Here is an 18,488-nt window from a genome sequence, read left to right on the forward strand (position 1 = left end):
CATTTCAGTGCCATGAAGAAATCAGGCAAGTAACCAAGCTTCACTTGTAAACTCTTTTTCCTCTCCCTACTTTTACATAATGGTCTCTATGAAGCCGTCACACTTGTGAGTCACATTAATGCATGAAGAGTGCAGATGTCCTTTTTCTATCAGGTCCAGGCAGGCATCCAAGTGCCACACCTAGCCCAAATTATTTCGTTTGAGCATAGAAATGACCCCATGGTGACTAAATCAGTTTCCGGGTTCTACCAACATCAATTTGCCTTAGATTTGATCCGAAGATTTTCCTCAACTGTTCCTCACAATACAGTTGCAAGTCTTACTACATTTTCCAGGCATGTGGGTGGGTACAACAATGTTCAATGTATTGTTATTTAAATTACCATTCTGTAAAGCATAAGGTTACCATATTGGATTCCAACATGTGCAATACAGGGATTACAAGAATTAGGGGCTAACATCCGCAAATCAGGTGAAATCTCTGGTTGAATCATCACAGAGCTGCAATATTCCAGCAAACTTTATAATTCCGATGGGGCCGGCAACGCCTGTTTCTGCTCCATATGAATTAATGGACAACTTATAATTTACTAACTAAGGTGAGATGTGGAATCCCTGACAGAATTCAAAACTATTGGGATCAGGAATTACTCAAAAATACATATTGTCGATATACTATTAAGATATATTGTTCATCTATATTGTTTGCCAAATTAAAAAAGTTGGAAAAAGGCGATTAGTGGAATTGATGAGCGATAAACAGAATTATTCTTTTTCCAAACATACCCTGATGTCTATGATTACGAACTCATGGTTAATGTACTCATATTTTTCTGATGAATTGCACATAATTTGGAAATCAACGGGCTAAGGATATCAAAAGATGCAGAATATTATCAGAATTTTTTTAAAGTACTTTTTTCTTACAAAGACTCATTGGCATATAAAGTCTTAATAACTAATATATTAATTAACCTATTTTGTCTTTCAGCTGTTTACATAAAAGTTTATCTTCTGGAAAATGGAGTTTGTATTGCAAAGAAGAAGACGAAAGTGGCACGCAAGTCCCTCGACCCTTTGTATAACCAGGTGCTGGCATTCACCGAGAATCCCCAGGGGAAAGTGCTGCAGGTGAGCCCACCTATAAGAGCCATTCTGTTGGAATTGTACTTCTGGATGGGTTTTTTGCTTCCCTTAATCGCAACTTACTCACCCAGCCAGTCGTATGGTATAACATGTATGCCCCTTTGAACATATCCCACCTGTGATAATTCCACAGCTTTAATTATTTGGAGGTGTCATGCACTTTTTGGCTGATGTGGAAAGTGGCTCTAATTGCAAAGGTAGTAGTACTCTTTTAAAGAGGATACCCCCCCAAGAAATAATTCATATACAATAATCACCATCAGCTTATAGGGGCCCTCTCTTACTATGGGCCCTCTCTGAGACTTCTGCATCTCTTTTTTGGAGGTCCTGAGAGGATATACTAACTTTAGGAGTCAAGTGTGAACACCAAATTGCCACCCTCGGGAAGAAGCAGTACCACATATCTTCTGATATTCTCTCCTACAAATGCAAAAAAAGGAAACAATAGCTTAGGGAGACAGAGGTGCCCAAGCAGTCCAGCAAAAATAGTGAATTCCAGGCAAAGGGGCTGGCATGCTGACTGCTTAGGTGCATATCTCAGTCCCAGGAAAAAATATTCAAATATTCCCAGAAAAGGAGCACAGAGGACTGAGTCGTGCAGCATTTAGGGCAAACCATAGTTTAGAGTGATGCATCCCCTAAGAGCATCGATTGATGAAGACTATTTTGAGGGGCTGTGCAAGACAATGTACCTTTATCGACAATGTACCTTTATCTGATGAGTGCTGTCAGGAATCGTCTATTTGATCTACAATTTCCATACCGGAGCACTTGAGGATCGAGGCACAAGAGGAGTGGGCAGCCTGAAGATCCAATAACGCCCAGAACGCCAAACGACAGCTACCGGCATCACCAGCCGCGCCGGCGCTCCTGGACTTCATATCCCGGCAGCCTTTGCGGCGGCGCGTTGCCCTGACGCGCTAGACGCGCCAGGAGGGACTATTAAAACATCAAGCCCCCAGCGTCGCGGGACGCGAGCGGGACGCCCGGGGCTAAGCCCGGGCAAAGGGCGGGCCCTCTAAGGCCGTCAGAGGCAAGAAGAGGCTAGGCTAGGCCACCCCTATAACATCTATTAAGGAGTATCAAGTATTAATACCTGCGATACAAGATAACAGTGTATGTGCTGTTGACCTCTAGTGACTACCTCCCAAGCCCTGGTTACCAGACGGGGGTCGGTAGGCAGCTAGTTAGAGCTGCCACCGAATCGCCCAGGAGCCTGGAAAGAGGAGGAGATTTGCTTTGAGAAGTCCTCAACAGCCCTTTCACCACCACTAAACAAGAAGAGGAAATCGCAGGGAAATATACCAATTGTATCTGTCGCTGAAGTAAGATGATCTTTTATTCATTTTTCTCCTCCTTTTTATCAATTTGTGGGTACAAAACTAACTCTAACTGTAGCACAACCATGTCTAAAAGAAATATTCCTGTGGCACCTGAAACACCAATTAACACCATGGACAACTATCTCGTCCAGGTGGTCAACAAGATAAACAGTGAACGAAGACAGTCGTTGGGTCTGAGTCAGTCACCTATCCTCCCCCCTACGAGTCCTCCTCCTAATCCACAAATAACCGATGCAACACTTCAAGATCCTAGCTGCGTTGCCCCTGAAAATAACTCCCTAGTCAATGTCAGTATGGATATAAGTGGACTAAATGCGGCTGACATGGAGATACATATGGATACTGACCCGGACACACATATTGGCATTGTGGTAGAAGAAGTATCGCCTGCAAAGCGGGCGACTAGGGCAGTTAGAGCGTGTTGCAAGACACAAAATAAACGTGGGGGGGCACGGTCAGGGAAGAATAAAGCTACTCCACCGCCAAAAACTAAAGGCAAATGTCGGGAGTATGAGGAGGAAAATACTAGGGAGTTATTGGATGAAGTTTTATTGTCTAAAATATCTGACTTGTTAGAGTTAAAAATTCAGATATTTATCAAACCACTTATTAGTAAAATTGACAAACTCTCTGCGGTCATAAAGAAATTGGGAGGTACTCAAGACATATTAGTTGATGCGATAGGCACTGTTTCAAATAGTGTAACTAAGCAGCTTGAATGCCAGAAGATACCTAGTGTGGGTGGGACAGCTTCAGATGCGATTCCACTAGAGGTCACTGCACCGGAGAACCAACAAACCGGCCCAATCACCCATGAATTAGCAAAAGAGGTCCCAATAGACCCACCGCTTGTACCAGCACCCTATAGCTTCGAGAAAGATTCGTCACAATTTGTAGCAGAAGGTTCACCGTTGGTTTTAGTGTTAGCAAATGTACCTACCCTACCACCTGGCCAAACAGAGTCAACATCATCACTAACAAGTAAGGCATTACACTGGCTGTCAAATAATATGAGGATGGCGCAGTGGGGAGAACAGCAGTTAGCTGATGAAATTAAAATGGCAAGGAGGGTTACATGGATTGGGAATAAACCTAAAAAATGGAAGGGTGACTGTGTTGTGTTAAATCTCTTAAACCCAGTCACACTTCCGAATATTTTGTCTAACATTCTTCCCCTGCAACGAAGAAGTGGCACTATAATCCCCCTTACATTGGATTTTTTTTATAACGAGTTGCAAAAAGAATCCAAACAAAATGCCTTGAAGTCAGCTTGGATGGTAAGAAATAACAGATGGAGTGGGGGACCTATGGTAACTGACACTAATATTTTCCCAGGTAATAGGGTTGGGGCATGGGTAGGTGACCACCAAAATGTGCCTTGTTTTACTACCCCTGGGCCAAATTGGAATTTAGGGGCCGAATATGATTGCGGTTTTTCCGCATCCTCGGGGCCGGCGGAAGCCACCGCCGGCCCAGAGGATGCGGAAAACCGCAGCGGACTGACCAAGGACCCACCGCCACATTAGGATGGCTGGTGGGTCCTGGTTTCCGTCCGCAGCTTTTCCGTCGCGGTCGGCTTACAACCGCGGCGGAAAAGCTCTGATATGGTGACGTTGTCTCTCAGACACCGTCCGCCATATCAGGATGGGCTTTAAAAAGTGCTTTTCCGCGGCGGGTTTTCCGCCGTGGAAAAGCATACGGATCTTCACTGTGGGGGCCCGTTGCGGGCGCCCTAGGTGAAGGGGGTGTGGGGGGTGCACATGGGGGGTACCTGTGGTACCCCCCTGCATTTGCATGCAGAAAGCGTCAGGCACCGCGCGGTGCCTGCCTCTTTCTGCATGCAAATGCAATGCGTGCATTTTTAACATTGCCGCGGGTGCAGCTTGAAGCTGCACCCGCTGCAATGTTAAAAATAGAGGATGTGACCGCCAGGGTGGCGGTCACATCCTAATTGCACAGGAGGGAACTCCGCATGCCATGCGGAGGTTCCCTCCTGCTCTGGGGTCGCGGACGGACGCAAGTCCGTCCGCGATCCTAATCGACCCCTAAGTGAGTAGACGGGGGCCGTGTAATTATGTCAATGAGTATGGGGCGACACGTAATGGCAATTACATTGGAGGATGGTTAGGTGACCAGCAGAACTTGCCATACCATAACACCCCAGTGCCTAGATGGAATACAGCTATGAACGGATGGGGTTTTGTGGCTCCGTCCTGTAACTGGGGAATTAGCACTTCCAATAGGTTTGGGGCTTTGGCCGGTCTTAATGACTGTGATTGACTCAAGGAGGGGGGGGAGTTTCCAATGAGGTAAGGGATGTTGCTCCCAGGGTTAACCCCGATGCTGAGTTCAATCAAAATGCACTGGACTATAGGTTAGAACTGCCGCACTACCATTCCACTAGACAAAATACAGTGGCTCAAACATTGAATACAGATGTCTCCGAGACTACTAGACAACCCCAGGTAAAGGTAAATCAAGAAATGTTAGAAATAGATACAATATTTTGCTGGAACATTGCAGGGTTGAGAAAACATTTATCTGATCCAGCTTGGCAACAATATCTTGCCAGTGGGGACCTTATCCTCTTCCAGGAAACCTGGGGGTTGGAGAACTACTTTAAGGTTGATTACAGATAATGTTTTATTCCCGCAATAAACACAAATGGGGGTAGACCTTCTGGTGGTTTAACAATATGGGTCAAAATCACAGGGGGGGTAAGCTTAAAACAAATATATACAAATAATCCTGACCTTCTGATGATTGAACTAAAAAAACCCAAGGGACAGACCATTTATGTGATCAATGTCTACAACAGACCACATCAAGCGTGCAAAGAGTCGCCAGTCATAACCCACTTAGGTAATATTATGGCAGGGTTAGATCAGAATGCAACGGTAATTATAGGTGGCGACTTTAATAGAAGTTTTGAGCCCATACTGGGTCTTGAAGACATCTATAAAGACGAGGATAGTGTCAACAATATACCCCTGGTTGACACGACCTACAAAGTAGCCTGTACTGCGAGTGCCTTACAATTACTGAGCTTAACGTTTGAGCGTGGGCTACGTGCATGTAATGGGCGTTTGCCTTCAGACTGTCCCAGTAAGCCAACATTCATTAGAGGAGTTTGTTCTAGCCATCTAGATTATTTTATAGTTTCCTCACATTTATGGCCTATGGTTGTGGATTTAAAAGTGGATGACCGCATGGAGAGCGATCATTATCCTCTGATCCTATCTATCCAAAATTTGATTTCTAATCCTACCAATAAGAGTGCCAGACAAAATACTCACCAACTACAAGACCCCTTAGAAGCAAACAATCGTAGGTCCCTAAAGTGGCCAGCAGTCTTAGGAAATACAAACACTATTAGCCAGATCTACCACGTCTTCGTTAGACATATGTCCCTCTTGGCTGAGAATAGTACTGCTAACCATAGCCCTTGTCTGACAGAATCCCATGACCATTTAATTGGCCAGCTCAGCGAGATCTTGACTAGAGTGGTAAAAAGATCAAATGCCGCTCACAAGTGTAAAAAAATGGGTAACTCTTGGTACAATCAGGAATGCCGGAGAGCCAAATCAGATTTAATTATTGCAGTCCAAGAAAACTCATCAGACAATGTTAAAATCAAAAGAGCTCAGTACAAAAGAAGCTTACTTTCGGCCAAAAAAGAATGGGACGAGAGGGTATGGTCTGACCTGCTAGATGCTTGTAAGCGCAAAGATCAGACTTCCTTCTGGAGCCTTATTGCTAGAGGCACCATAGGGGTCACTGAAACTAAGGATAGATTTCTTGAGGAAAGGACTTGGGTCAGGCATTTCTCTTTACTATATGCTTGTGCCGACCCAGGTGATAATGAAGACTAGGCTAATATGTATCTTGACTTGGCATTGCATGAAACCCCTCTTGAATTTACCTTGAATGAAACAATTCTAGCAATTAAAGCTGTTAAGCCAGGAAAAGCCCCAGGCCCGGACAAAATACCTGGGGACCTCTGGAAACACGCGAATTACATATGGGCTCCCTACATTAACTTATTATCTAATGAAATTGCTAGTGGAACCCCTGTCCCCGAAACTTGGAAGGGGGCGAGATTGTAACATTATTCAAAAAAGGTGATAGGTCGAATCCCTCGCACTATCGTCCTATCAGTTTGATTGACGTGTTACAAAAAAGTTTTGCCCGCCAACTTCGTCGTCTTGCCTTATGGATCGAAGATCATTCTATTTTTACAAAGTACCAGGCTGGTTTTAGACCCAAAATAAGCACAGTGGACCAGGTTTTTAGATTTTTATGTTTAGTCTGGAAATACACTATCATAAGGAGCTCCCATATATATGTGGCTTTCGTCGACTTGAAAGCAGCCTTTGATATGGTTCCAAGAGCAGACCTATGGAAGTCACTAAATAACATGGGCGTGCCCGGAAACATTCTACAGCTATTAATCAGACTGCATGAGAATAATTATGCACGAGTCAGATGGGGACCAAATGGGGAGCTAAGTGAGAAAATAAAAATAGCTAAAGGGGTTAGGCAAGGGTCTGTAATGGCACCTACCCTATTCTCCCTTTATGTTAACGATATTCCCGACACCCTTTTGGGCTGCGAGCATGACTCTCCCAAATTGTGTGGTGAAGCCGTTCCGGCATTGTTATATGCAGACGACACCATTTTAATCTCTCAGACACCTAGAGGACTTCAGAACCTTTTAAATAAATTTAGTTTGTATTGTCATGACAGGAAATTGGAAATTAATTCCTCAAAAACAAAGGTCATGACAATCAACCCTCATAAAGGTTTTAACAAAGTTTTTAAAATAAATGATGAAATTATTGAAGAAGCCCTAATTTTAAATACCTTGGTATTATTTTAGATAGTAAAATATCATGGAAAACTCAATTAGAAAATGCAAAACTGAGGTTGACTCAAAACCAGTTCCCGATTTAAAAAAAGCACAAGAATAGTCATTTTAAATCTGTTTCACCGGCCATTGAACTATTTAAATGTAAAGCACAATCATCCTCCCTCTATGGAGCAGATCTTTGGGGTTATGCATTGAAGGACACCTTTCTAGTACGAGAGAATACCTTCATCAGACAGCTCCTAGGTGTACCTGGTTCCACGCCATTGACCCCTGTACTGTGGGACCTTAGTTTTCGACGCACAGATGATTATGCTTCTCTTCGCCCGTTGCTTTGCTGGGTCCGTCTGTGGTCTACAGAGGAGTTGGTAGACTACCGAGAAGCACTGAAAGAGATAATGGCTATAAAAAATATCACTTATCTGCCATGGTTAGTGTACGTCGAAAAATGGTTTGGAAAACTGGGCCTGAGTAACTTCTGGTCAGACCCAGATTCCCTCACTAATAGTTCAAAAAAGCTTCTGAAACAAAGGTACTGGGAGTTTATTAGTGACTCAGTGTTAGCCAACTCCAACATAGGGACAATGACTTCAAAATTTTTTGAAGTAAAAATGAATATGCAACTAGAGCCCCTTATGGATGAAATCTACCCCCCGTTGGCTAAAAGTCTATATCTAAAATTCCGGTACAGCATTTTGCAAACGAGGGACAGGACAATCAAATGGCACTGTAACAAGGGTGCAGACATGAATACTGATTCAGTTCTATATGAGCTTTGTGAAATGGGGTTGAAAGAGGATGAGTCTCATGTTTTATTTATATGTCCTGCATATCTTAACGCAAGGAAAAAATGGTTAAAGCCCATATGCAAAATGTTAGGCCTTCGCCACATTGGGGTTGGGCTTAGAATTTTTAAGGGAGACACCTCTCAACCGATAGTGTTCAGCCTGAGCCGTTTCCTCTTATGTGTAGCTTTGATCAGAAAGAGGAAAGGTCTTAAAATCTAATTTTATCTACCATTGTATTGCACTATCGCTGGCTAGAATTGAACGTATAAGTTAGGTGCAGAAGTATAATGAACTGGCTAGCTTAACATGATATTGGTCGCCAAATGACAAAGTGGTGTTGTTTTTAGTGATCCTGGTACTGTTTTATATAGAAAATATTTTATTGTTTTATTCTGTATACTTATCAAGTGATCTCGTTAGATGAGGCAAGCTGACTACGATGAATTGTCTTCCAACCAAAAAACCCTTCAGGGAAACGTAATTACATACTCTGTATTATTTGATACAAGAAAATGTGCTGCTATTTGTACCCAAATTTTACTGTGACTTTGTATTCGCTTGTATTTATTAGTTATATGTATTGTATCTTACAAGGTTTTTTAACCGAATAAAGATTGAATTGAATTGATGAAGACTATTTTGAGGGGCTGTGCAAGACAATGTACCTTTATCGACAATGTACCTTTATCTGATGAGTGCTGTCAGGAATCGTCTATTTGATCTACAACTTCCTTTACTCAGATCTGCCATGAGGTTTTTTTGATGTTCACACAGTTTTTTTTATTGTGCTTGAATATAACTTTTGTAGAGACGTAATCATTAAGGTGCTTGATTAATACATAGAATTATGCATTGATTCAAAAATAAAAATCCAACACACCTGTTTTAATAAAGCTTCAGTCAGTAAAGAGAGTACTATTAATTCGCTGGAATACTAATTGTAAGATTGCCACCAGCCTGAGACTTGTGTGACATATTTCACATACATTTCTTTCAACACAATTTATTTTGGACCACATTATTTGTTTATGAATTAGAAAAAAGTACACAATAATTTATGTAAGCAAGAGTTGTTTTTGGGGGGAAGTTTGGACGTAATTTCCTTTTCTGTTTATCTAGCATACACTTATTTCTGGGTCAAATGGGTCTAAGTTGTATTAATGAATCCTTGCTAACTCCTTGAATTCTCTCTCTTCTAACATTATGCAACATTTGTGAAATGTAACTTTTCTGATTATTAAACGACAGAGAGAAGAGTCAGGTTGTCACTTTATGACAAAAGTGAGCAAGTGCCAAGTGCAAGGATTCAAAGATTTATCAAGCATAGGATTAGTACGAGACTTTACAAGGTCGATGTACGCTGAGGACAAATGCAAGGTTTTACAATGTCAATAACATGTGGTTGTCTCTGCAGGGAGCAGTGTACCAAGTGCAATCATGAGTTGTACTGTACAGGTGGGTTGGAAACATTGCACCCGTAAACAAAGGTCCCGTGAGGGATTACCCACCTGTGCCATTACAAGTTAAACCCCATAAAATGGGGAATTATCACCAGACGGATCCGTGTTAAATTGGTACTAATGGGGTGAAACGTTTGTCCTGACAGTATTAACGTGTAAAAATAAAAAAATGATTAAGTCATATTATCAAAAAAGTTACCACTTTACAAAGCATAATTTTCCTTTACTTGCCACATAATTTAGACCATGCTGCAAAATAATGTGGTCCTTCTCTGTCGCATAATTGCAGTGGCCCTGGCTGTACATGACGCAACTAATACTGCTGTTCTTGCGATCCTTTGGACCCGTCTCTATGTTAATTCATTTGCCTCTGCCATTGTTTCTTTGTTTACACTGTTAATTGTGTCTTTTATAATATTTGTTGTGTAACTGTATGAGCACCGTTTGTCCATTGTCCTATTGTTATTTTACATAATTGCTATCAGATGTTTTTGCAATATATATTGTTTGATTGATTATGGGTACCTTTTAATAACCTGATTCTTTTTCCAGTTTTCAATATTATCGCCTTAACCGCTGCGGTTTTTCCGCCGTGGTGCGGGCGTTCTAAAGAGTGTGCCAGAGGCCAACAGGAGCATGAAAGGGGTTATTTTTGTTTATATTCATAACAAATATTGTCTCTTTCTATGTAATTTTTGCCAACCTGAAGTTTTCTTATTGTCGCCTTCAGTGCTCCCAAATAAAGAGAGTTGTCATAGTCCAGTCTTGATAGAAGGCCTGTACCAGTAGTCTCCTAGCAGTGAAGGGGAGGAGAGGGAGTATTTTCCGAAGCATTCTCAGAAGACCATGACATGTGGCTGTACGCTGCACTGCTTGAAGATCAAATTTAAAGAACTTAATCAAATACCAAGGTTTTTGATGGTGTTTTAAGTAATGGAGAAGGACCTAAGCGTCTTTGCCAGTCCAGTCCCAAAGTGGGATTTAGGTTGTTGCCCAAGAGCATAAGCATAGTCTTGTATCCATTAAGTATGAGAAAAGATTGTTCCATCCATTTTGCCACCCTACTGAGACAGAGATCAAAAGAAAGTGGAGAACAGTCATGGGTTTGATTCAGAGAAAGGATCCATTATGTATTATCGGTGTAAGTAACTATCGAGATACCAAAATGTAGAACGATATGTGCCAGTGGCCTTATGTATACGTCAAATATTATTGGGCTCCGAGTAGAGCCCTTTGGGACTCCCCATTTAAGTGGCAGGCTGTTGGATAGACAATTGTTTTCAAAGACCTGGAACAACCTGTCTTCAAGAAAAGATTCAAGCCATGCAAGAGCACTCCCAGAGAAACCCATGTTTCTTGGTCTTTCCACAAGGATGTTGTGGTTTACCGTAATGAATGCCACACTCAAATCGAGCAGAATAATGGCAGCTGATCCACCTTGATCACGTAATCTCTTACATTTCTCAAACACTGCCATGAAGGCATCTCTGTGCCATGGCTGGAGTCTAACTCCCATCTGGGTAGAGTGAAGTAATTAATGACTTTCTAGATGTTCAGAGACAATCTGGTTGACATATTTTTCAGCTATTTTGCTACTCCATTGGAGGAGAGAGATGGGATATTAGTTGTCTAATATCAAGGGGCCAGGTTCGGCTTTTTCAATAATGATCTAACCATAGCATGTTTCCAGGCCAAAGGAACACACCCAGTTGTAAAGGAAATATTTATCACATCACACACAGAAGGTAGTAGCAAATCTGTGACTTTTACTAAAATGTGAGGGGGAGCAGGATCAGAGGGGGAGCCTGACTTGAATTTGTCAACAATCTCTAACACCTTGTTTGAATTCATGGTGGGAAATTCCCCAAATCTAATGTCAGTAACAAATGACTAGTCATCTTCGCAGATTAACGTGGGTGAAAAAAGTGGAACATCGGAAAGAATCATAGATATCTTGAATTTTCTTATGGAAAAAGCTGGCTAAGTCACTGTACCATGAGGGTTGCGTTACTAAAATAGTGCCCGAGCAAGGTGGATTCAGTAAGGCTTTTGCGATAGGGAAGATTTCAGGCAGAGTGTTGGCTTACTGATTAATTTTATCTTCAAAATAAAGTGCTTTTGCTTTGATAATTTCTGTTTTATAGATTATAATAGCCTCTATATATATAAATATCAGTTTACTTGACTCCCCATAAGCTTTTCTCCAGATTCTCTCTGCTCGCTTGCAATTTTGCTTTAATTCACGCAGCTTGGGAGTATAGCAAGGTGATTGTTTATCTTTGGCTCGTTTTGTAAGGATTGTTTGGGGGATAACCTGATTCAAAGAGGATTCAATTCAGCAAGCGAATTTTTCATAAGTAGAGGTTGGAGTCTAGAGTAGATCTAAGATCCTTAAGAGATTGTTTCCTATGCTATAGCAGCAGCTTAGACCACATATCGGCTGTAGCACTAATAAAACTGTGGTGACAAGGCGTCATTCCAGTTTACAGTATTTCTGGAATCAAAAAATGATCTGACCAGATTACAGGAATGGGGTCTAAAACATTTAACAGTGTATTGTTGGAAAATACAGGGTCAAGTAGGTGCCCTCTATCACGTGTAGGTCCCACCACCCTATGTGTAAGCTGAATGGCTAACAAATCTTGAAGCAGGATGGAGACTTGAAAGTTCAATGGCTCGTCCAGGTGTAAAGCAAAATGTCCTTATATAGAAAAGTTTGCTCTGGTGCTGGCCACATTAGCTACAACTTCTGGGAGGTATTGGAGGAATTTACCACCAGGACCCTTTGGCCTGTAAATTAAAATATCTGAAAAAGGTATTGGTGGAGGAAAAGGCAAGGAAGAGACAAATTACATAATTTTACAGTCAGCAATCAAGTCCGTTTTAATAAGGCAATCATAGACATCTTTTTAGCACAATTGCAACACCGCAACCCCTCTTAATTCCACGATCCCTGTTTAAGGTAACATCATGAGGGAAAGGTTTAAACAGTGAAAACATAACACAAGAAATATCCCATGCCAATTTAGAAAAATTTAGTACATTTTAATAAATTATTTTACACCAATCCAATCTGTAGAACTGGCACAGATGGTAGTCAGGGTCAAAGTTGAAAAATATGGCTGACTACTATCGAGCACGAATCGGATAAAAAAATGGTTTGGGCCCAGTTGATGCTTACCTTTAGACTTAAAAGGTCTGGAGAATTTTTTTTAAGGAAAGTGTCTGAGTGGTTTGAAGTTCAATGAGGCAAGGCTCCAGGGGGTGTCTGAGGAGGAGGCGTTGTCATGAGAGAGCCGTTGGACGAAGTTGCGGTGAAGATGTCTAAGTTTGGACTTAGTCTCTACTTTGAAAGTTGGAAATCTCCTGCGGGACGAATCTCGAGGCTGGAGCCAGCGAGAGTTCCACAAAGCAGGATATCCCTTTAGTGTAGGACCGCTGAACAGTATTTGCTGCTGCAGATAGGAATGTAGTGTGAGCTGCTGTGAAATCAGGCCAACCGATGATGTACATTGGGCGGATAGACAAGCAGGTTGGTCCCGGTCCCCTCCTCAGTTCTCAAGTCAGTTTTTAGCCTAAACTTTTTCAGTCCCACGTTTTCAGTTTTGGCTATTTGGGCACTTTTAACACCACCAGCATGGATCCCGGACTGGAAGGGGGTGACTTGGGGATGATAGGACTCACTCAGGATGGGTCCAATTCAGATGAATGGAGCCTTTTCTGTCCCTGAGGCTCTGATCAGGAGGCCAGCCAACTAGCTCTTGGATTCACTCTCATAATCCTGGGTTCAAGGATTGAAACAGGACTCAAACAGTAGGGCAGGCCTCTGAGGATTCAAGGCAGGTTTCAATCAGCAGAGCCTTCAAGGTATGATCAAGAAAGGCTGTCAGTTTCTCCATGCCCAATAGGTCCCAGAGTTTGTGCAGCCAGGCAGTGTGCGTAGTTATCATCTCTGTGCCCTATTTTGATAGACAAATTTGCTCAGCTGAGCATAATGCAAAGATAATAGCTCTCCCTTTCAGGGTCAGCAGGGACTAGGTCAAGGCGTTGGGGAGCCATAGAAAAATTATAACTGAGGAAACAGGGCAGTTCCCTTTCAACCATTTGGTCTATGTCTGCTAGGACATCTGTCCAATAGCTGTGTCATTTGGGGCAATGCTATAATAGGTGGGTCAGTGTGCCTCCTTGATTGCATTTGTGCCAACAATGATCGTCGCTGGAGCGTTTTCACTTTGCTGTGCATGGGGGCATGAAGTAGAAAGAATGGACCAGTTTAAGGAGGGTCTCCTTCCCCAAGACACTGCAAGCCGAAGTGCGGGCTCGCTGCAAAATGTCTGACCAATTCTCACCTGAAAATTGCCACGGAGTACGAGCCGGGGAGGTGGAAGCTGTAGGGAGTGTATTGAGGGAGACATACATGTCTGAGAGGATGCATTTGTCATCATTCCATGTGAGGAGTCACTTCTCAAAAGGTGTGAGGCATCTACTCGCATGTAGGCACACTAGAGGATGTGTGATCCAGTGTTTACAGCAGGATAGTGGCAGTGTTCCGTGTCCCGCAGGCCATAACATGTTTTAGGCTGTGGGAAATCCAGTAATCCCTGCGCATTGAACACATCTTCCACTTGTTTGCAATTAACTCCCTGCCAATGGAGGAGAGAGGAATTGTGTAGAGCCCGGGGGAATGCTGGATTCCCTATAATCGGTGTAGGCGGGGAGATAAGAGTGGGGAAGCGTTAGAAGTGTAGATTTTATCCCATGCCCCTATTGTAGCCCTTACCACTGTGGGTACATAGAACTCTGGTGGGTGGTGTTTTTTAAGGAGCCTAGGGGGTGGGATAGCCAGCCCACCTGATGTCATCAGCAAGTAGGATTGCTGCCTAGCAATGCGAGGACACTTAACATTCCAAATGTGTGTTTCCATACACTTCTGGAGTTTCTGCAATATATATGAAGGGGTGGTTGGAGGGGGAACATTTTCATAAGATACATAATCTTGTGGAGAAGTGATATTTTGATGGGTGCTATCCTTCTGAACCTCGATATAGGGCCACCATGCCTGACCTCAACGGTGGAGCGGGCGTTGTGCAGTAAGGTAATGTAATTGCACTCAGTAATCTTATCTAAGGTGGGGTATAAATAGCTGCCCAGTTCTTGGACCCCTTAGCTCGCCCAGGGAAATGGGAAGAGAATCTTTAGTTGGGACTTGGGATGGTGAGGTAGAGGGCTTGGGATTTACATGCATATATCTTAAACCCAGACAAATTGCCAAATAGCTCAAGCTCTGCCAGCAATGGGGACATTGACCTACGAGGTTGAGTGACGGCCAATAACTTGTTGTCCGAGTAAAGTGCTGTTTTATGGGCCTGGACTCCCATTTTGATACCCTCTATGAGGGGATGTTGCATAACCTGCTCATCTAAAGGGTCCATGTACAAAGTGAATAGGAGTGGTGAGAGTGGACACCCTTGGCGCATTCCGCAGGAAATGTAAAAAGGATGGGATAGTAGTCCATTGACCTGGACTGAAGAAGTGGGGCCAGCGTAACAACACCATACCCAGTTGTGTAATCATGAACCCAGGCCCATTCGCTCTAATACAAGTTGAAGGATTGGCCAGTGTACCCGGTTGAACACTTCCTCAGGGTCGATTGCGATCAAAAGCGCTGGCATGCTGGAGCGGGTGTATTTATCAATAAGATAAAAAAGGCACTACAAATACGCCCAGGATAAACCCTGTCTCATGTGGATCTATCAATCTGTGCATGTATGGCCCCAGCTGAGCTGCAAGAACACTGGTAAAAAAGTTTGCATCAACATTATTCAGAGAGATTGGGTTGTATGATGTACAGAGGGTAGGGTCCATCCCGGGTTTGGGTATGACTGTGATGATGGCTGACTTCATGGTATCTGTGATTCATGGTATCTGTGAGGGTTCCTTGTGTGCTGAAAGAGTTGTATAGCCTGATCAATACCAGGGCCAACTGTGCTGCAAATGTTATGGAAAAGGCGGCTATAAATATGCCTTGGCCAGGTGCTTTATCTAGCTGAAGTTTCTCTATAGCCCCCAAGACCTCATCCACGGTAATGTCATTATCTAGAAGGTGTGTATCGCTTTCAAGCAGGGTGGCCAGGTGAGCCTGTTCAATGAATTCTGAGGCATCCGTGGTGGCAGTGCACATATTTGCATAAAAACATTAAAATTCAGCTTTAATCTTCACACTGGTATACAGTGTATCTCGGATCTCGGAGATCTGGCGGTGTTGGGCCTGTGTGAGGAAACAATGACAAGAAGTCTCCCAGCTTTGTTGTCTCCTGCGTAGTATTTCTGTCTGGTACAAAACAGTGCATGTTCCGCCGCATCCATATCTAATTCTTTGAGTTGTTTCCTGGCCAGTGAGAGATGTTGCCGTTTCTTGTGTGAGCATATTTGTCGATGGGAAGTCTTAAACTGGTCTTCTAGCATTGAGAGTTTGGTCTGCCTATCCTTATTGAGTTTTGTGGCCACTGCTATAAGAAAGCCTCTAACTACTTCCTTAAGAGCATCCCATAGTAATCCAATTGAAGTTTGTAGGTTGCACGGCAATAGAAAAAATGTTGCTAAGCTTATTTAGCGATAAATATCGCTAGTTGTTGATTATATGCCCCTTAGAACCTTCCATCTCCACCCTAAGCAGGTAGATTATGCATGCTATCTCTGCAGCGCATGACCATGAAGGATTATGACTAACACTGCTGAAAAGAGTTATACCTCTGAGGCACTACAGCTCTTATATGGAATATTTACAGTCCAGGGGCCTCATTTATGAAAAGTGACGCATCGCTGCGTGAAAACAGCGATGCGTCACTTTTCACTGCGCACTCCTTGCGACACCAATGATGTGTCATATTTAATGTATGATGCATCATGTCGCAAGGACTTACAGATACGTCAGTATTTCTGACGCATCTGTAAGCGCAAAAGTGATGCATTGCTGGAGTGTGTCACAAAAGTGACGCAACTCCAGCAATGCATCCTTTCACATGGGGAAAGCCCCATGTGAAAGGGCTTACGTCAGTCTTACGCCTGCTGTGAGGCAGGCGCAAGATTTTGACGCAACAGCATCCTAAAAGTGACGCAGTGAAATCTCATAGATTTCACTGCGTCACTATTACGAGGCTTTTTGCGGGGGAACGCCCACTCTACATACATTATCCCTGACGCAGGTATAATGTAGCGCAGGGGTTTAAAAAGTGACGCATCTACCCAGATGCGTCACTTTTTAAATATGGCACAACAAGGCGCATTTTTTACGCCGCTGGTGCGCAAAAAAAAGTGACGCACCGGCGGCGCAAAACTGACGCAAGGCCTCATAAATAAGGGCCCAGTAACCTTGGTGCTGCATGCCACATTTATTACATATTAGAGGTTATATTAAAAGTGACAAGTTTGACACATAACTTTAATATTACATGTATTTCGCATTAAGTATAGAGGTGTTTTTATGACTGAACCGATGTGTTTATCCTCCGTATGGTTTTATTGCAAACATCTTTGACAAAGAGGTGGGACAAAGTGGTAATATTGTGATAGCTTACCAGTGGTTGTTATTACATTGTGCCTTGTTATCCATGACGTAGTCCTGCTTTCCATGGACACTTTTAGTAGTGTTGTCTGTGATTTCATCTTTGAGACACAAGAGGTACTTGAGGAATGGGGAAAGAGGTACAAATCTTATAATTACTGTGAGGATTGAAGTTAAAAATACATTTTTATTTATGGTGGCAACACTTGTATGCCTCTGGTTGCTGATAACCCTCATTGTGAAGGATTGGGTTGAGGAGGGGTAGGACTCAGTGCAATGATGAATACCAGTAGGTAAGTGGGGGCAGTCCTGCTATATCTCAATTAAAGTTGTCTTTACAGCAAGTGGCTCATTTAAGTCTTATTTCTAAGCACCTCTGAAATTGCCACCAAATGAACTCTGTAGCACATCAAGCCAACAGCACTGAGATGCCTCCTTAATATCTGAGAATCAACTGACCTCACCCCACACGCATCACATTGGGTCACTCTCGCTTGCATGATCGCCAAAAGAAATATAGTGCAGCTCTGGGGGGCCACCCGCGCACCCACAGTTACTGATTGGGAAATAGACCTTGATTGGAGTATGCTACGGGAAAAGACAGTTTATGTGGCCCGGGGTTGCCCCCGGAAGTGGTCTAAGATATGGGCCCCTTGGAATACATATCGTGGGGACATTTGCACTCCCCCCGCGATTTGGACAACGACGATCCACCCTCCCCGTGATTTCCACTGATATGCGCTATTGTACTCCTTCTCTTGTAACCTGCTGTATGCTACCGGGAAACATCCTTTACGACGCAACTTTTACAACGCAGTGCCTTTACAACGCAGTATTTACAACGACAACCATTACAACGCATTGCCCTGGGGGGCGCTCTAGGATAGGGAATAAGTTTAATTTACTATCCAACACCTTCCCTAGTGTCCACGGGGACTGGAGTTGGAATAGTAAATTAAACTATTCACTATCCAGCACCCCAAAGCACTATGCGTTGTAAAGGTTTTCGTTGTAAATACCGCGTTGTAAAGGCATGCGTGGTAAAAGTATGCGTTGTAACGTCATACATCCTATCCTACCTATTAATCATTGTGACAATGTACCTTGATTTCGAGATTGTTTAATAAAAAAAGATTTGAAAAAAAATTAACTCTGTAGCCACAGTGACTAGTATTTGCTTTGCAGGGTATTCTGCCTTCTGGTTGAGGGCGACCAGCACGATAGACAGATATTTGGCTTACTAATGTTTGCGAAGATGTTGACACACAAATTGTCATGGTTTCAGTAGCTAGGGAGGGGTTTTGTCCATAGATATAACGT

At 42.9% G+C, this 18,488-nt stretch overlaps 1 protein-coding gene across 1 annotated transcript in view; it reads left to right on the forward strand.

Annotated features, from left to right (window-relative positions):
- RIMS4 (regulating synaptic membrane exocytosis 4) overlaps positions 1 to 18,488 on the forward strand; it is a 413,262-nt gene that overhangs the window by 390,625 nt on the left and 4,149 nt on the right. Inside the window, exon 6 of the mRNA XM_086932550.1 lies at positions 992 to 1,131. Within this exon, the coding sequence (XP_086788676.1) occupies positions 992 to 1,131 (140 nt within the window). The remainder of the gene's footprint in view (positions 1 to 991; positions 1,132 to 18,488) is intronic.

This window comes from Lissotriton vulgaris, chromosome 7, assembly GCF_964263255.1.
Source record: "Lissotriton vulgaris chromosome 7, aLisVul1.2, whole genome shotgun sequence".
NCBI classification, from domain to species: Eukaryota; Metazoa; Chordata; class Amphibia; order Caudata; family Salamandridae; genus Lissotriton; species Lissotriton vulgaris.